Source organism: Betta splendens, chromosome 12, assembly GCF_900634795.4.
Source record: "Betta splendens chromosome 12, fBetSpl5.4, whole genome shotgun sequence".
Taxonomy (NCBI): domain Eukaryota; kingdom Metazoa; phylum Chordata; class Actinopteri; order Anabantiformes; family Osphronemidae; genus Betta; species Betta splendens.
The window spans coordinates 4,218,355-4,234,876 of record NC_040892.2 but is presented as its reverse complement, the minus strand read 5'-3'; the positions used below and the strand labels follow the sequence as shown (position 1 = coordinate 4,234,876).

The window sequence follows — 16,522 nt, the reverse complement described above, 5'->3', positions numbered from 1 at the left end:
GCCTTAATCCCTCAGAAGCGCAATGTCAGCGTTTATATATGACTTTACTCCTTGACAAACGCCTGGAAGTGTGCACAGCGCTTACATTTGAGTCTGTGCTACTTTCGTACATCGGCCGCTACAGATGATCTGTGCAATGGCGCCGCTTTGCATGCAGCACGGCTTTGATGAGCCGTAAATAGAGCCTCTGTGGCCGACGCGAGGCCTCGGGAAGCAGCCTCCGTCGTGGCACGAACGTGCGGAGGCCCAGGTTGATTGACAAGCAGGCCACTCGATCCGCCCGCAAGACAATAAATAACCTGAGCACGTGTTGAAAATCTCATCGACGGGCAAACGCACATCACATGATGACACACGGGAGCTGCTGCGTCATCGTACGTCGCATTCTTGTGTCCCGAGTGGAGAGTTAATGATTTGGGCGCTGATTTAAATGCGGGCCCGTGAGGAGACTCGCCACAGAACCACGACCCGACTCCGGCCATGTCTCAGTACATTACACTGCTGGTGAGTAGCGCTTCATGTTGCTGCTTGTAGTCAGTGAGAAAGAGAAACTTGGGTTTCATTAATACGTTGAGTGATTGCTGGAGCTTGTGGAGCCAACGTGAATAATTGAATGCTGACTATGACAAATGAAATCGTATTAGTGTTAATGGAATATAAGAATTTACTGTTTGATGCCGAACACATTGTTCTGATGCTCCAGCTCAACCATCCTGTTGTGATCGTCGCCATTCTGGTCTCTGGCATCGGTGGGACGTTCCAGTATGGATTCTGCGTGTCCGTGATGAATTCTCCTTCTGTGGTGAGTTGCTGCTTCTGGCTGCGGTTGAGGAGATGTCGGTAAAGGTGGTGGTGGGCGTCTGACTGTTGGGGGCGCGCGCTGTGTGCAGTTCATCAAGGAGCTGGTGAACAGGACGTGCGTGCAGCGCTACGGCGTCTCCCTGGAGCCGTGGCAGATCTCGCTCATCTGGTCCTTCACGCTCTCCATCTTCTGCGTGGGCGGCCTGCTGGGGTCGCTGGCCGCCGGGCCGCTGCTCTCCAGATGCGGCAGGTCAGAGCACAGCGGGACGCGGGGGAGTTCAGCGGCATCGTGGAACTGGAGCTCAGGGTTTAACGCAGCCGGTGTCGCCCTCGTCCACAGGAAAAGGTGCTTTCTCTTCAACAATTTTGTTGCTGTGCTCGGATCCGTGTTGATGGTGCTCAGCCAAAAGGCCGTGTCCTTTGAGATGATCATGGCGGGACGATTCCTCTACGGCCTGAATGCAGGTGAAGCCTCCTTAGGAGGAAAACCAATAGTTATTTTCCCCACTGTGTTCACGTGTGGTCGTTCATCACTCCCGTTTCAGTCGATTTCAATTTCTACCTGCTTCTATTGTATCGCACAAGTTCCCCAGTTCATTCGTCAGCCTGATATTGATCTGTAGCGTCACTTGTGAGGATGTATGATTGGCCTGTGCACACCTTCAGGAGTGGGCCTCTCGTCCCATTCCATATATCTGGTTGAATGTGCGCCCAAGAGGCTGCGCGGCATGGTGGGCGTGAGCATCGCCACCTTCGTCTCCGTGGGCAAGTTCAGCGGTCAGCTGCTGGGGATCAGGTGAGGTCATGGGTCAAACGGCCTCTCGCGCATGTCTGTGTCTGTGTGTGTGTGTGTGTGTGTGTCTGGGCTTCACGCTGCCGTCGCCCCCCCCTCGCAGCGAGCTCCTCGGCACCGAGCGGGGCTGGCCCTGGCTGCTCGGCTTCAACGGCCTGGCCGCGCTCCTCCAGCTCGCCACGCTGCCCTTCCTGCCAGAGTCTCCCAGCTTCCTGCTCCTGGAGCGAGGAGACGAGCCGGCGTGCGAGGACGGTGCGTGAGCCCTGTCCGCATCCTACTTGGACGCGATGCTCAGTGGTTTTCCATAACCTGCTGCTTTTCTGACCCCCCCCCCCAGCTTTGAAGAGGCTGTGGGGCAACAGGAACTACAGCAAGGAGATTGGGGAGATGCTGAAGGAGAAAGCGGCCCAGCAGAGCGCTGGCAGCTGCTCGGTGATGGAGACGATCCGAAACAGATCCGTGCGCTGGCAGGTCGTCACCATCACCGTCGCCTTCGTGGCCCTGCAGCTCTGTGGCATCAACGCAGTGAGTTGTCACGTAACACGCAAAACGAAGTCCCTCGTGTCAGAATGAATGATTCATGATCTCGCTTCATTCAGCTGCTGAGCGCAGGTTGCACTTTGACTAAAAACGCCAACGCCTGTGGTTTCACTCCCCAGGTGTACTTTTATTCTTTTGATGTGTTTCGTGCAGCAGGAATCCACGAAAGCCAGTTACGCTACGCCGCCGTGGGGACGGGCCTGTGTGAGTCCCTCACCTCTCTGGCTTGTGTAAGTAGCTCAGCCGCTTTAACGTGTGCCTGCAGCGCCCCCGTGTGGCCGAACGCCTAACACGCGCCTGCTGTTGCAGTTCATGATTGTTGAGAGCACGGGGAAAAAGGTCCTGCTTCACAGAGGATACGAGGCCATGTCTGCAGCGCTGGTCCTCCTCATCGTCACTCTGTACCTGCAGGTGAGTCACCGCACACGCAGCCCCTCATTTAGATGCGTGAAACAGCTGAAATGAACCATTTCTGTGTCTCCTCAGACGTTTGTTTCTTGGATGCCCTACTGCAGCATGGTCCTCATTTTCCTATTCATAGTCTTCTTCTGCAGTGGACCAGGTTGGTTCAACACTCGTGATCTTCTCTTATTCATCACAGACTTTATTCTAAGTGTTATATGAGTCCATGTGCTCCTTCCTTCAGCTGGAGCAACCGCTAGTCTTCCAGGGGAACTCTTCACTCAGTCATTTAAAGCCGCTGCATTTACCATTTCCTCTTTTCTTAACTGGACTGGACTCTTCCTGTTGGGGATGCTCTTCCCTGTTGTGGTGGTAAGACGTTACAGAGACCATTAGAACGTGGCGACAGCAGGAACGGCTGAGGTGGAATCAGGTTTGATGTGTCGTCTCTCGCTCTTTCCAGGAGGAAATTTCCTACTTTTGCTTCCTCATCTTCCTGTTCTTCTGCGCCGCCTGCGCTCTGTTTGTGAGGTTCAACGTCCCAGAGACCAAGAACTTGACGGCACTGGAGATCGCCACCGAGTTTGAGAAGATCCACTGTAAACCTGCAGAATCGCAGATGAAACATTTTACAGCGGAAAAACTAAATGAAATCAAAACAGAGACCAAATTCTGAGTGTTTGCCAAATTTAGATACATCAGCGAAACCTGTTTCAATTCAATCCTCGTTGATGATCATCTCATATTTACCTTTTTCTGTCTTTTTTGAGTCATGACTACTTTTGTGTGTAAAGCGAACATTAGTTGAAATGTAAAATGTCTTTATTCAGATAGGCAGAAATCAGAATGTGTGCGTTCATCTGAAGAATTGATGCGTCCCAGTAGAGCAGTTGTGGACATTTAGACTGGAAGCTTCACGCAGCCTTTTTCTGCCTAGTAGCTTTTCATGTCTTATTTTGTACACTGTAACAAGAACAAAGTATTATTTATGTTGAGTATTTGCAGAAATAAAAAAAATGTATATGTTTCTTGCCATGGTTTATGATCATTTGAAATGATCTCAGTCAGATTGTTAGACTGGACACAGGGTTGGAGTCAATAACATTGAACATAATTTATTTTACTTTTCACAAGTTCTAATAATTCTTATAAACTCTCAGGATTGGGCAGTAATTTACACAGATTCATAAAACTCCTCTTTGCTCCATTTTACAACTCAAAAACCTTCAATCCAGGCACATTTCATGCTTATTAGTGTAAGTAATGCAAAAACATGTAAAACGTCGCTTTGCCATGTTGTGCTGTTCAGTTCATCAGCACTAGTATGAAATCCACCCAACTGGCTGCTCTGCAGCATCTTGATGGTTGTATTAAATTTTGACATCATCTCTACAATGTTTGTTCCTCTAATTACATAAAGGGACTAATGCTGCACTATACAGCACACAGTATGGCCGAAACTGTCAAAATAAAAGCCTCTTGTAACTACTTAGAACAGGGGCTAAGTTAAACCAAGTTCCCTGCTGTGAGGCCTCCCATAAAATGATTAGAACTTCAACTTAGGTTTAGATGAATTCAAACTTAGCAGAGACGAGTCAGCACGTAATGAACTGGACTCCTACAGGATTCAACCCCGAAGGAAATGCATATAAATGTTTTGTTGGTGATGACTACTGCACAACTACTGCATGCCACAACAATATGAGAGGCTCTAAACACAAGTATACTTAAGTATACTAAGTATACTCATACTAAAATAACCTATTTGATGAACATGTAAACCATCTGCTGTAGAATGAGGTTAAAAGAATTATTAAACTGGCTATAAAAATGGAATTGAAAAACAAAATTAATTGACCAACCTGCAATAAATGAGACATCCTGGAGTCTTACACTAAATGCACAAGTCAAGGTAATAACTTCTGTTTTCACAAACCTGCTTCATTTGTCGCTGGTGCAACACTGAAAGCATCTAACAAGTGTGGTTTTAGAGCTCTGTTCCCTGAACACATCGCACTGTCTTCAGTTTCGCACCCTGTGTCCACAGACGAAGTGCATAAATACGAGTGCATTCGAAGTGCATTCATCCTGAGTAAAGTTGTGGTGAATTTAAAATGTCAAACTCACCCTAATAATAACCCTAAGACTCTGCACAGACCAAAGCTGCTTCCTTCAGCTCCTAAACATCAAATGTGTTAAAATTAGTGAAACCTCACAGTCTACAACTAATCACAAGAAAAAAACAATACCACTAACCAACCAAGACCCAACAACAAGGCTTCACTGCTAAAACACTCATTTATACTGTCACTTAAAACATAACAACAGAGAAAACAGTTTCAACTTTCACCCAAAAAGATTAATAAGGACCAGTAGTCGGCTGGTTCATTTTTTGTTGGATGAAATGGCAAAGCAGCAAACAGGCACAAAGGCAACAACAGAATTCAAGAAAGTCAGAAAAATGAAAGAGACAATACTGAGCCAATCAGATCAGCCACAACAGAAAGTGTCATGAGAGCAAAGATCTGCCAGAAGAGAGGAGAAAAAAGCAGTCTGAGATGCTTCTAGCTGCTACGGGTTCTTTTTTACCTTTGTGAACTAACCTAATCAACTCCTTCTACTTACAGTAAATAAGACAGGACAATGGCAGAGGTTCAGAAGAAGCTGTCCTACAACCGTGAAATCCTGGAGACGGATTACAGACAAATATCACTTATACAGAATCCTGGTCAGTTGTTTAAACTTCAGCCAAAACCCATTTAAGAGCAAACTCCAGGATGTGGCACAAAACTCATGGACTCATGGCTTAAGCAAACTGTGGCGAATGTGCTGCCACCTATTTTACTCGCTGCAGCATTTAATCCTTGAATTAATTCAGATTATTTAGTTGTTTGTTAAAATATTCTTAGAGTTTCACTTCTGGCAAAGATCTGTGGAGACAGAAGAGGAAGTTTAGATGAGTTTAAAGAAACGGTATTAAAATGTGAAATACTGACACCTAGCGGTCAAAGTGCAGAATGCAACCATCTGAGAGTAAACAAATACAATAGAGTGCAGTGTTTCTGCGGGTTGTATTGTATTATTATATTCATCCATATGTCAGGTCATAAGTTTCTTTACATGACAACTAGAGTAACACCTGTATGTACAGTAACACAGACTACAGACGCGGTTTACATTTAACATGAATTAACACCAGTATCCACTCTTCTGACTGAGGTGGAGCAGATTTAATCTGTTACTGGGCTGAGTGGACACACAGGGCAGGGTTGATGTGGGTCCTCGAGGTTTGGTCCTGGAGAGTATCAGTGGGTCAACACACTTTAGACTCGGACTCAGCAGATTGGTATCATTCACTGACTAGTTGGATTGTGTGTGTGTTCATTTACATACAATGTGTGTAAACAATTGTGTTGGTGAATAAATGGGTATTCTTTCCATTTGAGGGTCTAAATGTAAATTCTGTTCGAATAAATCATAATTAATAACAAAAGTATTTTAGCATCAGTCAATAAAAAGAACAATTCAGAGAATTCAGAGTTATGAGATCATTTGAATCAGTGTATAACGAGCAATGAGACAAACTAAAGCCTCATCAACTGATGTGTTTTGGTCACGTGCTGTCCTCTCGCGCTGGTAACCTGGCGCTGCGCTAACCTGGACAACACGTGGCCGGTAACGCACTGTGCGTACTTGTGCCGTGCAGCCCGTGGCCAAACTGGATCCGAACGAACCACGCAGATATGTGACGTGGCTCGCGTTCGTGGAGATAGCGCAGCCGCCTGACTGACAAGTCATTGGGACGCTCCGCGCAATTACGCACGCGTGCAGGCGCAGCGCAAATGTGCGCACGCCTGATAACGCAATCTATACGTTTCTGTTTTGAGCACATGGTGTCTGGAAAAAAGGCGAGAGGTCGAGTACGCGGTGGCCACGCCTACAGTATCTGTACAGTCGGAGCTTTTAAAAGCGTCTCCAGGGTCCGACGGGCGCGAGGACGCGGCAGTTGCATGGGACTGAGCCGCACATCAGGTTTGGAACTGCGCCATGCTGGACGCAATGGACAGAGACATGGATGATGAGCCACGGGTGAAGAGGAACATTCACGAGAAGTGAGTCAACTTAAATTAAGCACGTTTAGGAACATTTTTAGAAAGCCAGAAAAAAAACACCCATGTGCGGATTATTGTTATATATATATTATCATTAAAACGTCTTTTACCATTCAGGTGAATTAGTAACAGCATCTTTGTCTGTGGCCTCAGATGGGGCCGTTTACTCTGCTGCTCGCGGCCCCTCTCCTTTAGAGGCTGTCACTGATAAACAGCTGTATGGGACACAGGAAGTCACAAATACCTGCTGTCCGTTTAAGGCACTTAGAGGGCGCTTTAACATCTGCAGCCTTTAAAAAAAGCACATGCTGCATCTTTTTTAGGAACATCTCATTCAAGCAGCAGACGTGTGTTTGCACTAAGGCCGCACATCAGCTGTTTGTGTTGTGTGATCACAGGGTGTTCGTCAACCGGAGCGTGACACTGGAAAACATCAAGTGCTACGGCTTCGACATGGACTACACGCTGGCAAGTACGTGTCTCCAAAGCCGAGACCCCAGCTGTCAGAGCTGAGCTAACAGTGTGTGCGTGTGTATGTGTGTGTGTGTGTGTGTGCGTGTGTGTGTGTGTGTGCGTGCGCGTGTGTGTTTGTGCATGTGTGTGTGTGTGTGCGTGCGTGTGTGTGTTTGTGCATGTGTGTGTGTGTGTGCATGTGCGTGTGTGTGTGCGTGTGTATGTGTGTGTGTGCGTGCGTGTGTGTGCATGTGCGTGTGTGTGTGCGTGTGTGTGCATGTGCGTGTGTGTGTGCGTGCGTGCGTGCGTGCGTGCGTGTGTGTGTGTGCGTGCGTGCGTGCGTGTGTGTGTGTGTGTTTGTGTGTGCGTGCGTGGTTGCTCGTAGTATATAAGTCTCCAGAATACGAGAGTCTGGGCTTCGAGCAGATGAGGGACAGAATGGTGTCCATCGGGTACCCCCATGAGATCCTGCGCTACACCTACGACCCCAGCTTCCCCACGCGGTGAGCTGCACGCTGCTGCAGACGCCAGGACGCACACATAAACGCTGTTCATCTCCATCTAACCCTGACGCTGTTCCTGCAGCGGCTTAGTGATCGACACCGCGCACGGGAACCTCCTGAAGGTGGATTCCAACGGCAACATCCTGGTTTGCAGCCACGGCTTCCACTTCCTCAAAGGGTGACGCTTCGCGCATGGCGGCGGCGTTCTGTCGCATCAGCGCTTTCACATGTTCTATACAAATCCTAACGGGGCATTTGTTGGGTCGACAGAGAGGACATACACAACTATTACCCCAACAAGTTCATCCAAAGGGACGACACCGACCGCTTCTACATCCTCAACACGCTCTTCAATCTGTCAGGTATGAACACAGCGCCTCCTGCTGTGATGGTGTCACCGCGCATCCCCAGCGTCTGACTTCCTGTCTCTGCAGAGACCTACCTCTACACCTGCCTCGTGGACTTCTTCACCCGCTGCAACAGATACACAAAGTGCGTCCTCCCCGTTCGCCGCCTCCCCCGACTCGCACAAGCGCTCATTTCCCGTCCTCTGCGTCTCTTGCAGCCTCCCGAAGGGCTTCAGACACGGCGACCTGTTCATGTCCTACAGAAGCATGTTCCACGACGTCCGCAACGCCATGGACTTCATTCACGACACGGTGACGACTCGCCCTGCGACGTTTCATACATATTACTGGTGCAGACTGTAATCTGTTGCGGTTCCTGTTGCAGGGGGCACTGAAGGAGCAAACCATCAAGAATCTGGAGAAATACGTCATCAAGGATGTGAGTGGGCTCCTGGAAGCCGAGCGTTGGGGCAAAATGGAGGCCTGGACTAAATACATGTTTCCTCACAGCCCAAAATCCCGTTACTCTTGACCCGGATCAAAGAGGTGGCCAAGGTTTTCCTCGCCACAAACAGTGACTACAACTACACCGAGGTGAGCGGCTCAACTGACTGCCTGGAAACGCACTCGTTATGCTAATGTTTTCCTTCTCCCTTCTCTGTTCAGGCTATAATGAAATACCTGCTCGAAGGTCACCCAACTGTAAGTGTGTTCTCATTTGAACTTGAATAATTAGATCTAATAATGAGCGCATTGTGAGTGGAACTCTGACTTTGCCTCCAGCCTGGAAGTCCGAAGAAGTCGTGGCGCTCCTTCTTCGACCTGGTGGTCGTGGACACCAGGAAGCCGCTGTTCTTCGCGGAGGGGACGGTGCTGAGACAAGTGGACACTGTACGGACGTCCTTCACGCTTTGAGGCGCGTTTCAGCTCAGGCGCAGGTTTTTCAACACAACATCTGCTGTGTTTGTGGACACAGGACACGGGGAAGCTGCGTATTGGGACTTACACAGGAGGCCTCCAGCACGGAACCGTCTACTCTGGAGGTCAGGTTTATGAGCACTTCTACAACTAGTTCACTCACCTTCCATATTATTATTTATCTATTAATCATTTTTATTTTTCCTGCTCCAGGATCCTCTGACATCGTCTGTGAGCTGCTGCTCGTCAAAGGGAAGGACATCCTCTACATCGGGGACCACATCTTCGGCGACATCCTCAAATCGAAGAAGCGCCAGGGCTGGAAAACCTTCCTGGTCGTCCCGGAGCTTTCCAGGGAGCTGGAAGTGTGGGAGCAGAGGAGAAGTAGGAAACGGACCCGCTGCGGTTCCTCTGACCCGCTGCGGTTCCTCTGACCCGCTGCGGTTCCTCTGACCCGCTGCGGTTCGGGTGCGTTTCTCACTCTTTGTGCTTTCACAGATCTTTTCGAGGAGATGAAGCGTCTGGACGGCTTCTTGGCCGAATTCTACAAGTGAGTCAAGCCTAAAAGCTGCGTGAGTGAACAAACATGTCTGTGGATCCAACCACTGGCGCTAACGGCGTGTTTGTGCTTCTCAGGCATCTGGGGAACGACAGTCAGGAGTGCCCTGACATCAGAGCCATTAAGACCCGGATAAAGGTGAGCTGAGCCTCGTTCGGGTCGAGCGTTAAACGCTGTGATTATCGCGTGGAGGACGTGAGTCCGTCTGACTGTGCTCTGGTTCCGACCCGGCTGCGGGCGCCTGCAGGTGCTGACCTACAGGATGGACATGTCCTACGGGCAGATGGGCAGCCTCCTGCGCAGCGGCTCCAGGCAGACGCTGTTCGCCAGCCAGCTGATGCGCTACGCGGATCTTTACTCGTCCACCTGCATCAACCTGCTGCACTACCCCTTCAACTATCTGTTCGTGGCTCCTCCAGTGCTGGTCAGTTCCCTCCCTCGCACGCAGGAAACCAACCTCTGGGCCTTTTCTGATTCGGTCATTGTCCTTTTTTTTCCAGATGCCTCATGAATCAGCATCCGACTTCGCGGCCCAGGATCTTCCGAACCACAGTGTGATGATGAACACCTACTGAGGTTACTATGATCCGAGGCATTTTTCATTCTCTTCATTTACTATAATTAATAATTGAGTCTTTTCTCTCCAGATGTTCCAGGTGTGGTTTTTCCCCCCCGCGCGTCGACCTGAAGCACCATGGACAGTTCTCAGCGATGGAGGCGACTCCCTGCACGCGTGCACGTCTGCAGGCTGGGCTGCAGCCGTGACGCGCCTCCACACGAAACGAACCGCTCCACCTGCTGGACACGGGCCGCCATGTCTCATCAGGTCCACTCCACGAGCCCACAGATACAGGATTGTATAGCTTTTAAAGCGCAAACTCAGGGTTAATTGTAAAATGGTGTTTTTCAGTTCTTTGTTCATAAGTTTGGTGCATGTGAACTTTTATTATGATAATGTTTAAGATAGTTTAAATTATTTTGTTTTTTTTTCCTGTTTGTGCAACTTTTATAGAATTATTTCAATAAATGGAATTTGTTTTCGTAGCTTTCAATGCATAACCTTCATATATTAATTTACATGGTTTTAGCTTTTAGATCATTTGAAAGCTAATGTCCACATGGTTTGTGTCAGTAGCTGCTTAGACATTTACAGTCTTACTTTTACAGTCTTCACACACAACAAAGACCCAAAGAGCAGATTCATGAACGTGCTTTTCACAGAACTCGTGCTTTGATCAAACAAAACCCCACTGACCTGTGTTTGAGAGGTAAAAGCAAGGACAGAGGCTGTGAATACAAACAGACCAGAAGCGAGTTGGTTTGTTAGCATCAGCCTAATATACAGTCTCCACTGGATGGCAGTAAATCCTCTCTACCTGCAGATCAATTCCTATGTGATGCGGCCAAACCGGTCAAACATTACTTCTAAATAAAACCTTCACTCCTGGTTTATAGATCTCCTTATGAAATAATACAAAGTCAGCAAACTGCTACAACTTCTTCATAGAGCTGCATTTAAATAACAGTAAAACCTATTTATAGACCAGTGGGTTTTTTTGTTTGCTGGATTGAGTTGATCTTCAGCTTTAGCAGTGGGTCCACTGGGACACACCCACTGCTTTTATTGGTGCCTCCTCCTCGTAAACACTCACGTTTCCGAGATGATTTCACTTCCTGCACCAGGGTTATTCTGGTGTTTTTGGATTTCCCTCGTCATTGTCTGCTTGTCACCTTGATTTATTATTGTTGTCTATTTCGTTATTATTCAATATAACCACTCAGGTTTAGTTCCTCCTCTGCACAAGTCCAGCTTGTTTCGCTAAATTCAAAACCATTATTTACATTTTGTGGCTGTTCACAAAAAAAACCCAACAACCTCAGCAGAAACAAAGAGTAGTAACAAAAACATTCTATAGTTTTGAAATAATAACTATGACCTAATCAATATTCTGCGTGTTCATTGCTGTCCTTATGCAGAGGCTTTGTAACATAAAAGATTTTTACTGAACTCAAAGGCTGAAGGAAAAGTCAAATATTGAAGCGCTCGCACTTGTCCTAATTTGCTTCAGCAGATCTTCACTCATCTTTAACCATCAGAAAAAAGGAACGTTCCAAACAATAGTCTGGTCTGTGACCGTGTTTTTTGCTTCCTCTCCTTCAGTGAGTTTAACCTTTGGTCACACTCACGCATGGTCTGAAACACACACACACACCTATTTCATTCTATGATCTCGTTCCTCGTCTGCTCACAACAAATGCTGTGGTCTCACACACAGGGAACCTGAGGAGGTCACCCACATGTTACTGAACAAATGAACAAATGTCTGTTTCCATAAAGTCAGGACCCGATTACACACTAATTATGCTTTGGTCAAAGATGTGCATGATCAGAATTTATGATTCGAGAGCAAATATTTAAACCAAAGTTTACAACATTTGTGTGAAAACTAGGTAAACAAAAAAAAGGTAAAAATACTAATGCAGATTTTTTATTATAAATTAAAAGGTATGAAATTTGTTCTGTAAATGCTTCTTATGAACCAAATTTAACTCTGACAGGATTTTCCCGTTTCTATTTTTCCACTGGATAAAATGTTCCAACCAACTTCAACTGTGGCCTGATTTAAAAGACAGACACATTTTATGTGTTAACTATTATTGTCTTGTCAGTTTTGTCTTCATTACAGCAGAAAGTAAAGAACTGCCAATTTAACAATTATGATAAATGCAAGCAATGAGGTTAAAAAGGTCTTAATTGAGTCAGTTTGTTACTAAATGAAAACTAATTTGTGAACATGGAAACCCGATCATAACAACGCGGTTCATAAGCAGTTTGGACCAAAACATTTCTCATAGTTGCAGCAAAGTGTAAGATGGACTAACTAAAGTCACTTTATCAGTATTCTATGTGTGGTAGGATTCATTTATTTTTTTTTAACACCAGGTTTTTCTTTTTAAATAAAAAAACTGAACAGCAACAATTGAATTGAATCGTCTTTATTCAAAGAAGCAACAAAGAAGAATAACAACAGCAGCTCCTTTTATCAGAAATGTGGAACTAAATCATTCTAAACAAATCTGCCTTTAATTTTGCCAAACGTCTGAACCGCAGCTTTTGTTTCCTTTCCAACAAATTCTCTTACAGTGATTTCATTCGGTTATTTTAAACTTCATTAGCCGCCATGTGATGAAAACACATCCACTGATGCCGGCAGGCCCGAGAACACATTACCAGAGGAAACACAGCACATTTGTTTTGTGTGAACTGGTGTTTTTCTGCAGACGCCATTATCTCATTAGCCCCTCGTTGAATCTACACTGTGGCTTCTCCGATTTCCCCTCAAAGCTGCTCAAACGGCAGCGCTGACGGCCGGGTTTCGGTGCAGGCTACTTGCTGCTCCATGCAGTCAGATAGCTGCAGAAGCACCACCGTCCCCCCATTCCTCACATTCCAGGATTTCCCAGCAAGCATTGCAAGCAAGCCTAAACAAGTCACGTTCTTTACTCAGGGAGAATTTCACACAGTCAAGTGACCCAGGTCTCATTTTGCTTCACTTTCACCGCGCATATTCTTCACATCTGACTCACTCCTTCCAACATTTTAAGACCTTCTCACGTACTTTGATTTATTTCGCTCACTCTTTGGCCCGAGACTGTCTCGCACAACAGGGTGGTCTGCGCCTCAACGACGCGCTTCCTTTCTGCTTTTAATAACTACTTATGGCCTTTTGCAGCAGCAGCCGAGCTGCGGTTGAAACATTTCCACCCGCAGAGGTCTGCGAGCAGTCATCAAAACAAACAAACCTCTTTACTTTCTTACTTAAGGGTTCAGACAAGAGGCACACACAGGAGGAGTGACACCTAATCTCAACGCCGAGAGAGAGAGAGAGAGAGAGAGAGAGAGAGGAAAAAAGAAAGACACGTGAGGGGGAGAGGGCCCTGCTCCCTACATTCCTCCCAACCGTCCCCTCCCCCCACGACCTGATACCACAGAGGATGCTCACACACACACACACACACACACACACACACACACACACACACACACACACACACACACACACACACACACACACACACACACACACACACACTTTTCTATACCATCACTGATCCAGGGTCACACAGTTTGATAGAATAAGGAAACAACATACAGGTAAAGAAAAGAATGACAGAAATCATGAACGTTCAAAAGGAAGGAAATTAGATTTTAACTTTGACCTGAATTTGATTTTTAGTTTCTTTTACTGATTTTGCGTCAACTCCAATTTGCCCTCGCTCAGCTCTTTTTATGTTCAGGTTTGAAACAAACGGCCAGATTTCACTGAGGCGTTATGTGAATTAATAAGTGGCTTATAGTTTGAAACAATAATAAACAGGTTATGAAATGTGTTGGATCTCTGCTGTGAGCCAACGCCTCAGTCATCAACTTCACTTGTGCCCGAACCCATTTGAAACGAGCCCTTTAGTCTGAGCTCAGGCCAAATGCTATGACAATACTATTGCACTGCTAGAATGGATGGTACAGTAGTGCAACATTGTCAAAGCAGCTGACCTCAGCATGTGTCAGCACGTGGACATGGGGACAGCCATTCTTCACTGCCAAACTCCAATTGCATTTAAATATGCAGCCGTGCACTGAGGCCGCTCACATCTTCAGATCGTGCAGAAATTTGGGATTATTTCAAATCAGCGCATGGATCTTTGCTGGTTAAGTGACAATGGCTGTGACATGCTGCCGATATGCTACTCGTGTGCGGGTCTAAAACAATGAAGCATGCTAACAAACGGGGGATGGACTCACACGGAGACATGCCTCTTCAGAAACACACAGGGTTACGTTTGGGTGCACGGTTACAGCAGTCAAGGCAGGTGTGGGCCTGTTTCATCAGCCAATGCCCTTTTAATATTGCACTGCTCATCTCAGTGTCCAGTAGTGCAACAGAAAAAGGGCAATGGACAACAACATGGACACCATCAGCCTTCACTGCACACACTGACTCCCACCCCAAAATACACACCATCCCTCCATCTCACTCAAGAGTACATCAGTCTTGTGTACTTTTATTTTTTAATACACCGGCCTGTACTCTTTTTTTTCTCTTCTTTCAAAACTGCAAATGCAACACAAAAAAGCCCAAAGTTTGTTTGCAAACTGTTTTGTTATGCAGAGAGTGAACATATTTACCCCCAGTTATGCCTGTGAGGCAACCAAACGTTCAGCTATGACAAGGGTGCAGTTAAATGAACTTCCTCACTTAAACAGCATTGGTTACTCTCACCCTGGGAGAATGGGAATTTCCCAGCATGTGGGCCCATACTATTCTCCCCTGAATGACATGCATTCTAATTTTGTGGGGAGAACTGGGAGGTTGAGGGGGGGGGGGGGTCACACTCTACAGAGCTACAGGCTGCCACCCCTGACTATCAAACGCCTTTATAAACCACGAGAGTGTTGCGCTTCTTCAATCTGCGGCCACAATTAACGCAGGGGGGAAAAAAACACCACGAATCAATTACGCCAATTAATTAAACTACTCAAAAAACGAGGATTCAAACTTCATGAAAGTTGCTTTGCTCCGTGTCGCTCCGCCGCAGCAACAGACCGTGTAAAAGCAGAGCAGGCCCCGCAACTTTGCACAATTATCGCGCGGTTACACAACATACACAATCTATACCATTGGGCCGCTGGAAACCTCTAGAACACCGTGTACCTTCGCCGCTGCCGACGCTCCCGGCCGTTTCTGGGAGACGCCTCCAGGTGCTCCCGATGGCGCCTTGTGTCTTTTACCTGTTCGTCAACGCCGTTCGCCGCCGTACGTGCGCGAGCGGCCTACGCGCCTCCGGCAGCTCTCGATCCGCTCGCGAGCCCTCGGTGCGAAGCCGACGACTTGTAGGATTGCACAACTGTCTATAGGCTGCACGCGCGCACGCCGTGCCCCCCCCCCCTTCGGAGACCCCACCACGCTAGAATAGCAGCCCACTAAAGGTGCCGGACGCGTCCGTGTGTCCATGAGGCGTTCAGCCGCGTCCTGGTCAAGTTTTGAGGCGAGCGTCCAGATGCGCCGCGCGCAGGCTCGTCTCAACTTCTCCCGCCGCCCTCCTCCCTCGAGACGCATAAATAAACGCCGGATCGTCACATTTCGACCTCCGCAACTTCCAAGTTTGAACTGCGCCCCTGACAATTTACGCAAAATTCGGCCACAACTCACAGTGAGCAACCTCTCCCCTCCTCCTCCTCCTCCTCCTCCTGCCGCTGCTGCACCTCCTCTCTCCACAACCACCTCCTCCAAAACCATGAATAGTATCTGGCCAAGGGAGGGACGATCCGTTATAGGCAAAGGGAGAAGGGGGGAAAAAGTTGTCCATAAAACAAAGAAACGCGATCCTCTCCACAAACCACACGTCACGCGCCGCCGCGCCGAGGATTCCCGCCGTCGTCCCCGAGCGGCGGGCAGCGAATCGGCACCGGATCTTCGGAGCTCGAGGAGTGGGAAAAAAATCGCAAGTCTTCCATGCACAAGCGCACAGCCTCGCAGATCCGGACTCCATCTTTGACTACTTGACATTCAGAGCCTGCCGGAGAGAATTCCTCGTTTGCATGCCTCCCGCTGATTGGCCGCTCCCTGCGCTAGTCTTTGCTCTATGCTGAGCCATTGGTTTGGTTTCGGCGTGTTGAACATTTCCAGCCGGCGCCGGATTGGCTGCGCGCGGCACCGCGTCACGCCGCACAACGAATACCCGACTAACAGAGTCCCATTCACAAATTTCTCATCATGCCCACCTACTGTATGTGCGCGTCTCCGCGCTATTAATTTTATTTGCGTTTTGGCGCAAAGGCTGTTGCGCTTTCACGACGAGCAGCCTCTAATTGGCTCGTGCACAGCGACACGCGGCTCCTTCGCCCAAACGCGGATTAACCCGAGTGTATTTTATCACACAGGCAGCGAGAATCGGGCGTGAAATATTGATCCATTTGAAATAATGGATTTTCCTGAGAATATGCATATTTAGACGTAGATTCCGCTTCTGAGCCTGCAGCAGCAGCCGCTCTGTAATGGCGCGCTGAAAGAAAACACTTGCAAAGCCAATTA

General features: G+C 47.6%; 2 protein-coding genes across 2 annotated transcripts; both read left to right on the top strand.

Annotated features, from left to right (window-relative positions):
• Window positions 1–395: 395 nt before the first annotated feature.
• slc2a11l (solute carrier family 2 member 11, like) lies at window positions 396–3,583 on the top strand. The gene is made up of 12 exons (XM_029168983.3): window positions 396–504; window positions 704–802; window positions 891–1,051; window positions 1,142–1,266; window positions 1,468–1,597; window positions 1,698–1,846; window positions 1,932–2,119; window positions 2,254–2,364; window positions 2,444–2,545; window positions 2,621–2,696; window positions 2,781–2,908; window positions 3,000–3,583. Exons 1-12 carry the CDS (start codon window positions 481–483, stop codon window positions 3,210–3,212), a joined length of 1,506 nt encoding a protein of 501 aa, XP_029024816.1. The 5' UTR covers window positions 396–480; the 3' UTR covers window positions 3,213–3,583.
• A 2,906-nt stretch (window positions 3,584–6,489) lies between these two features.
• Window positions 6,490–10,472, top strand: nt5c2l1 (5'-nucleotidase, cytosolic II, like 1). The gene is made up of 18 exons (XM_029168985.3): window positions 6,490–6,648; window positions 7,047–7,120; window positions 7,487–7,604; window positions 7,687–7,782; window positions 7,875–7,966; window positions 8,039–8,096; window positions 8,170–8,263; window positions 8,337–8,390; window positions 8,462–8,545; window positions 8,618–8,653; window positions 8,735–8,842; window positions 8,928–8,994; window positions 9,083–9,253; window positions 9,368–9,419; window positions 9,506–9,566; window positions 9,676–9,852; window positions 9,929–10,004; window positions 10,076–10,472. The coding sequence occupies exons 1-17, from the start codon at window positions 6,584–6,586 to the stop codon at window positions 10,001–10,003; spliced, it is 1,482 nt and encodes a 493-aa protein (XP_029024818.1). The 5' UTR covers window positions 6,490–6,583; the 3' UTR covers window position 10,004; window positions 10,076–10,472.
• Window positions 10,473–16,522: the final 6,050 nt, after the last annotated feature.

Bases quoted from the DNA above. Each gene is read 5' to 3' on its own strand.
- slc2a11l (XM_029168983.3), top strand. From the start codon at position 481: ATGTCTCAGTACATTACACTGCTG. The intron at 1,847-1,931 runs GTGCGTGAGCCC...CCCCCCCCCCAG, and splicing joins CGAGCCGGCGTGCGAGGACG to CTTTGAAGAGGCTGTGGGGC. The intron at 2,909-2,999 runs GTAAGACGTTAC...CGCTCTTTCCAG, and splicing joins TGCTCTTCCCTGTTGTGGTG to GAGGAAATTTCCTACTTTTG.
- nt5c2l1 (XM_029168985.3), top strand. From the start codon at position 6,584: ATGCTGGACGCAATGGACAGAGACATGGATGATGAGCCACGGGTGAAG. The intron at 7,783-7,874 runs GTGACGCTTCGC...TTGGGTCGACAG, and splicing joins GGCTTCCACTTCCTCAAAGG to AGAGGACATACACAACTATT. The intron at 9,420-9,505 runs GTGAGTCAAGCC...TGTGCTTCTCAG, and splicing joins TTCTTGGCCGAATTCTACAA to GCATCTGGGGAACGACAGTC.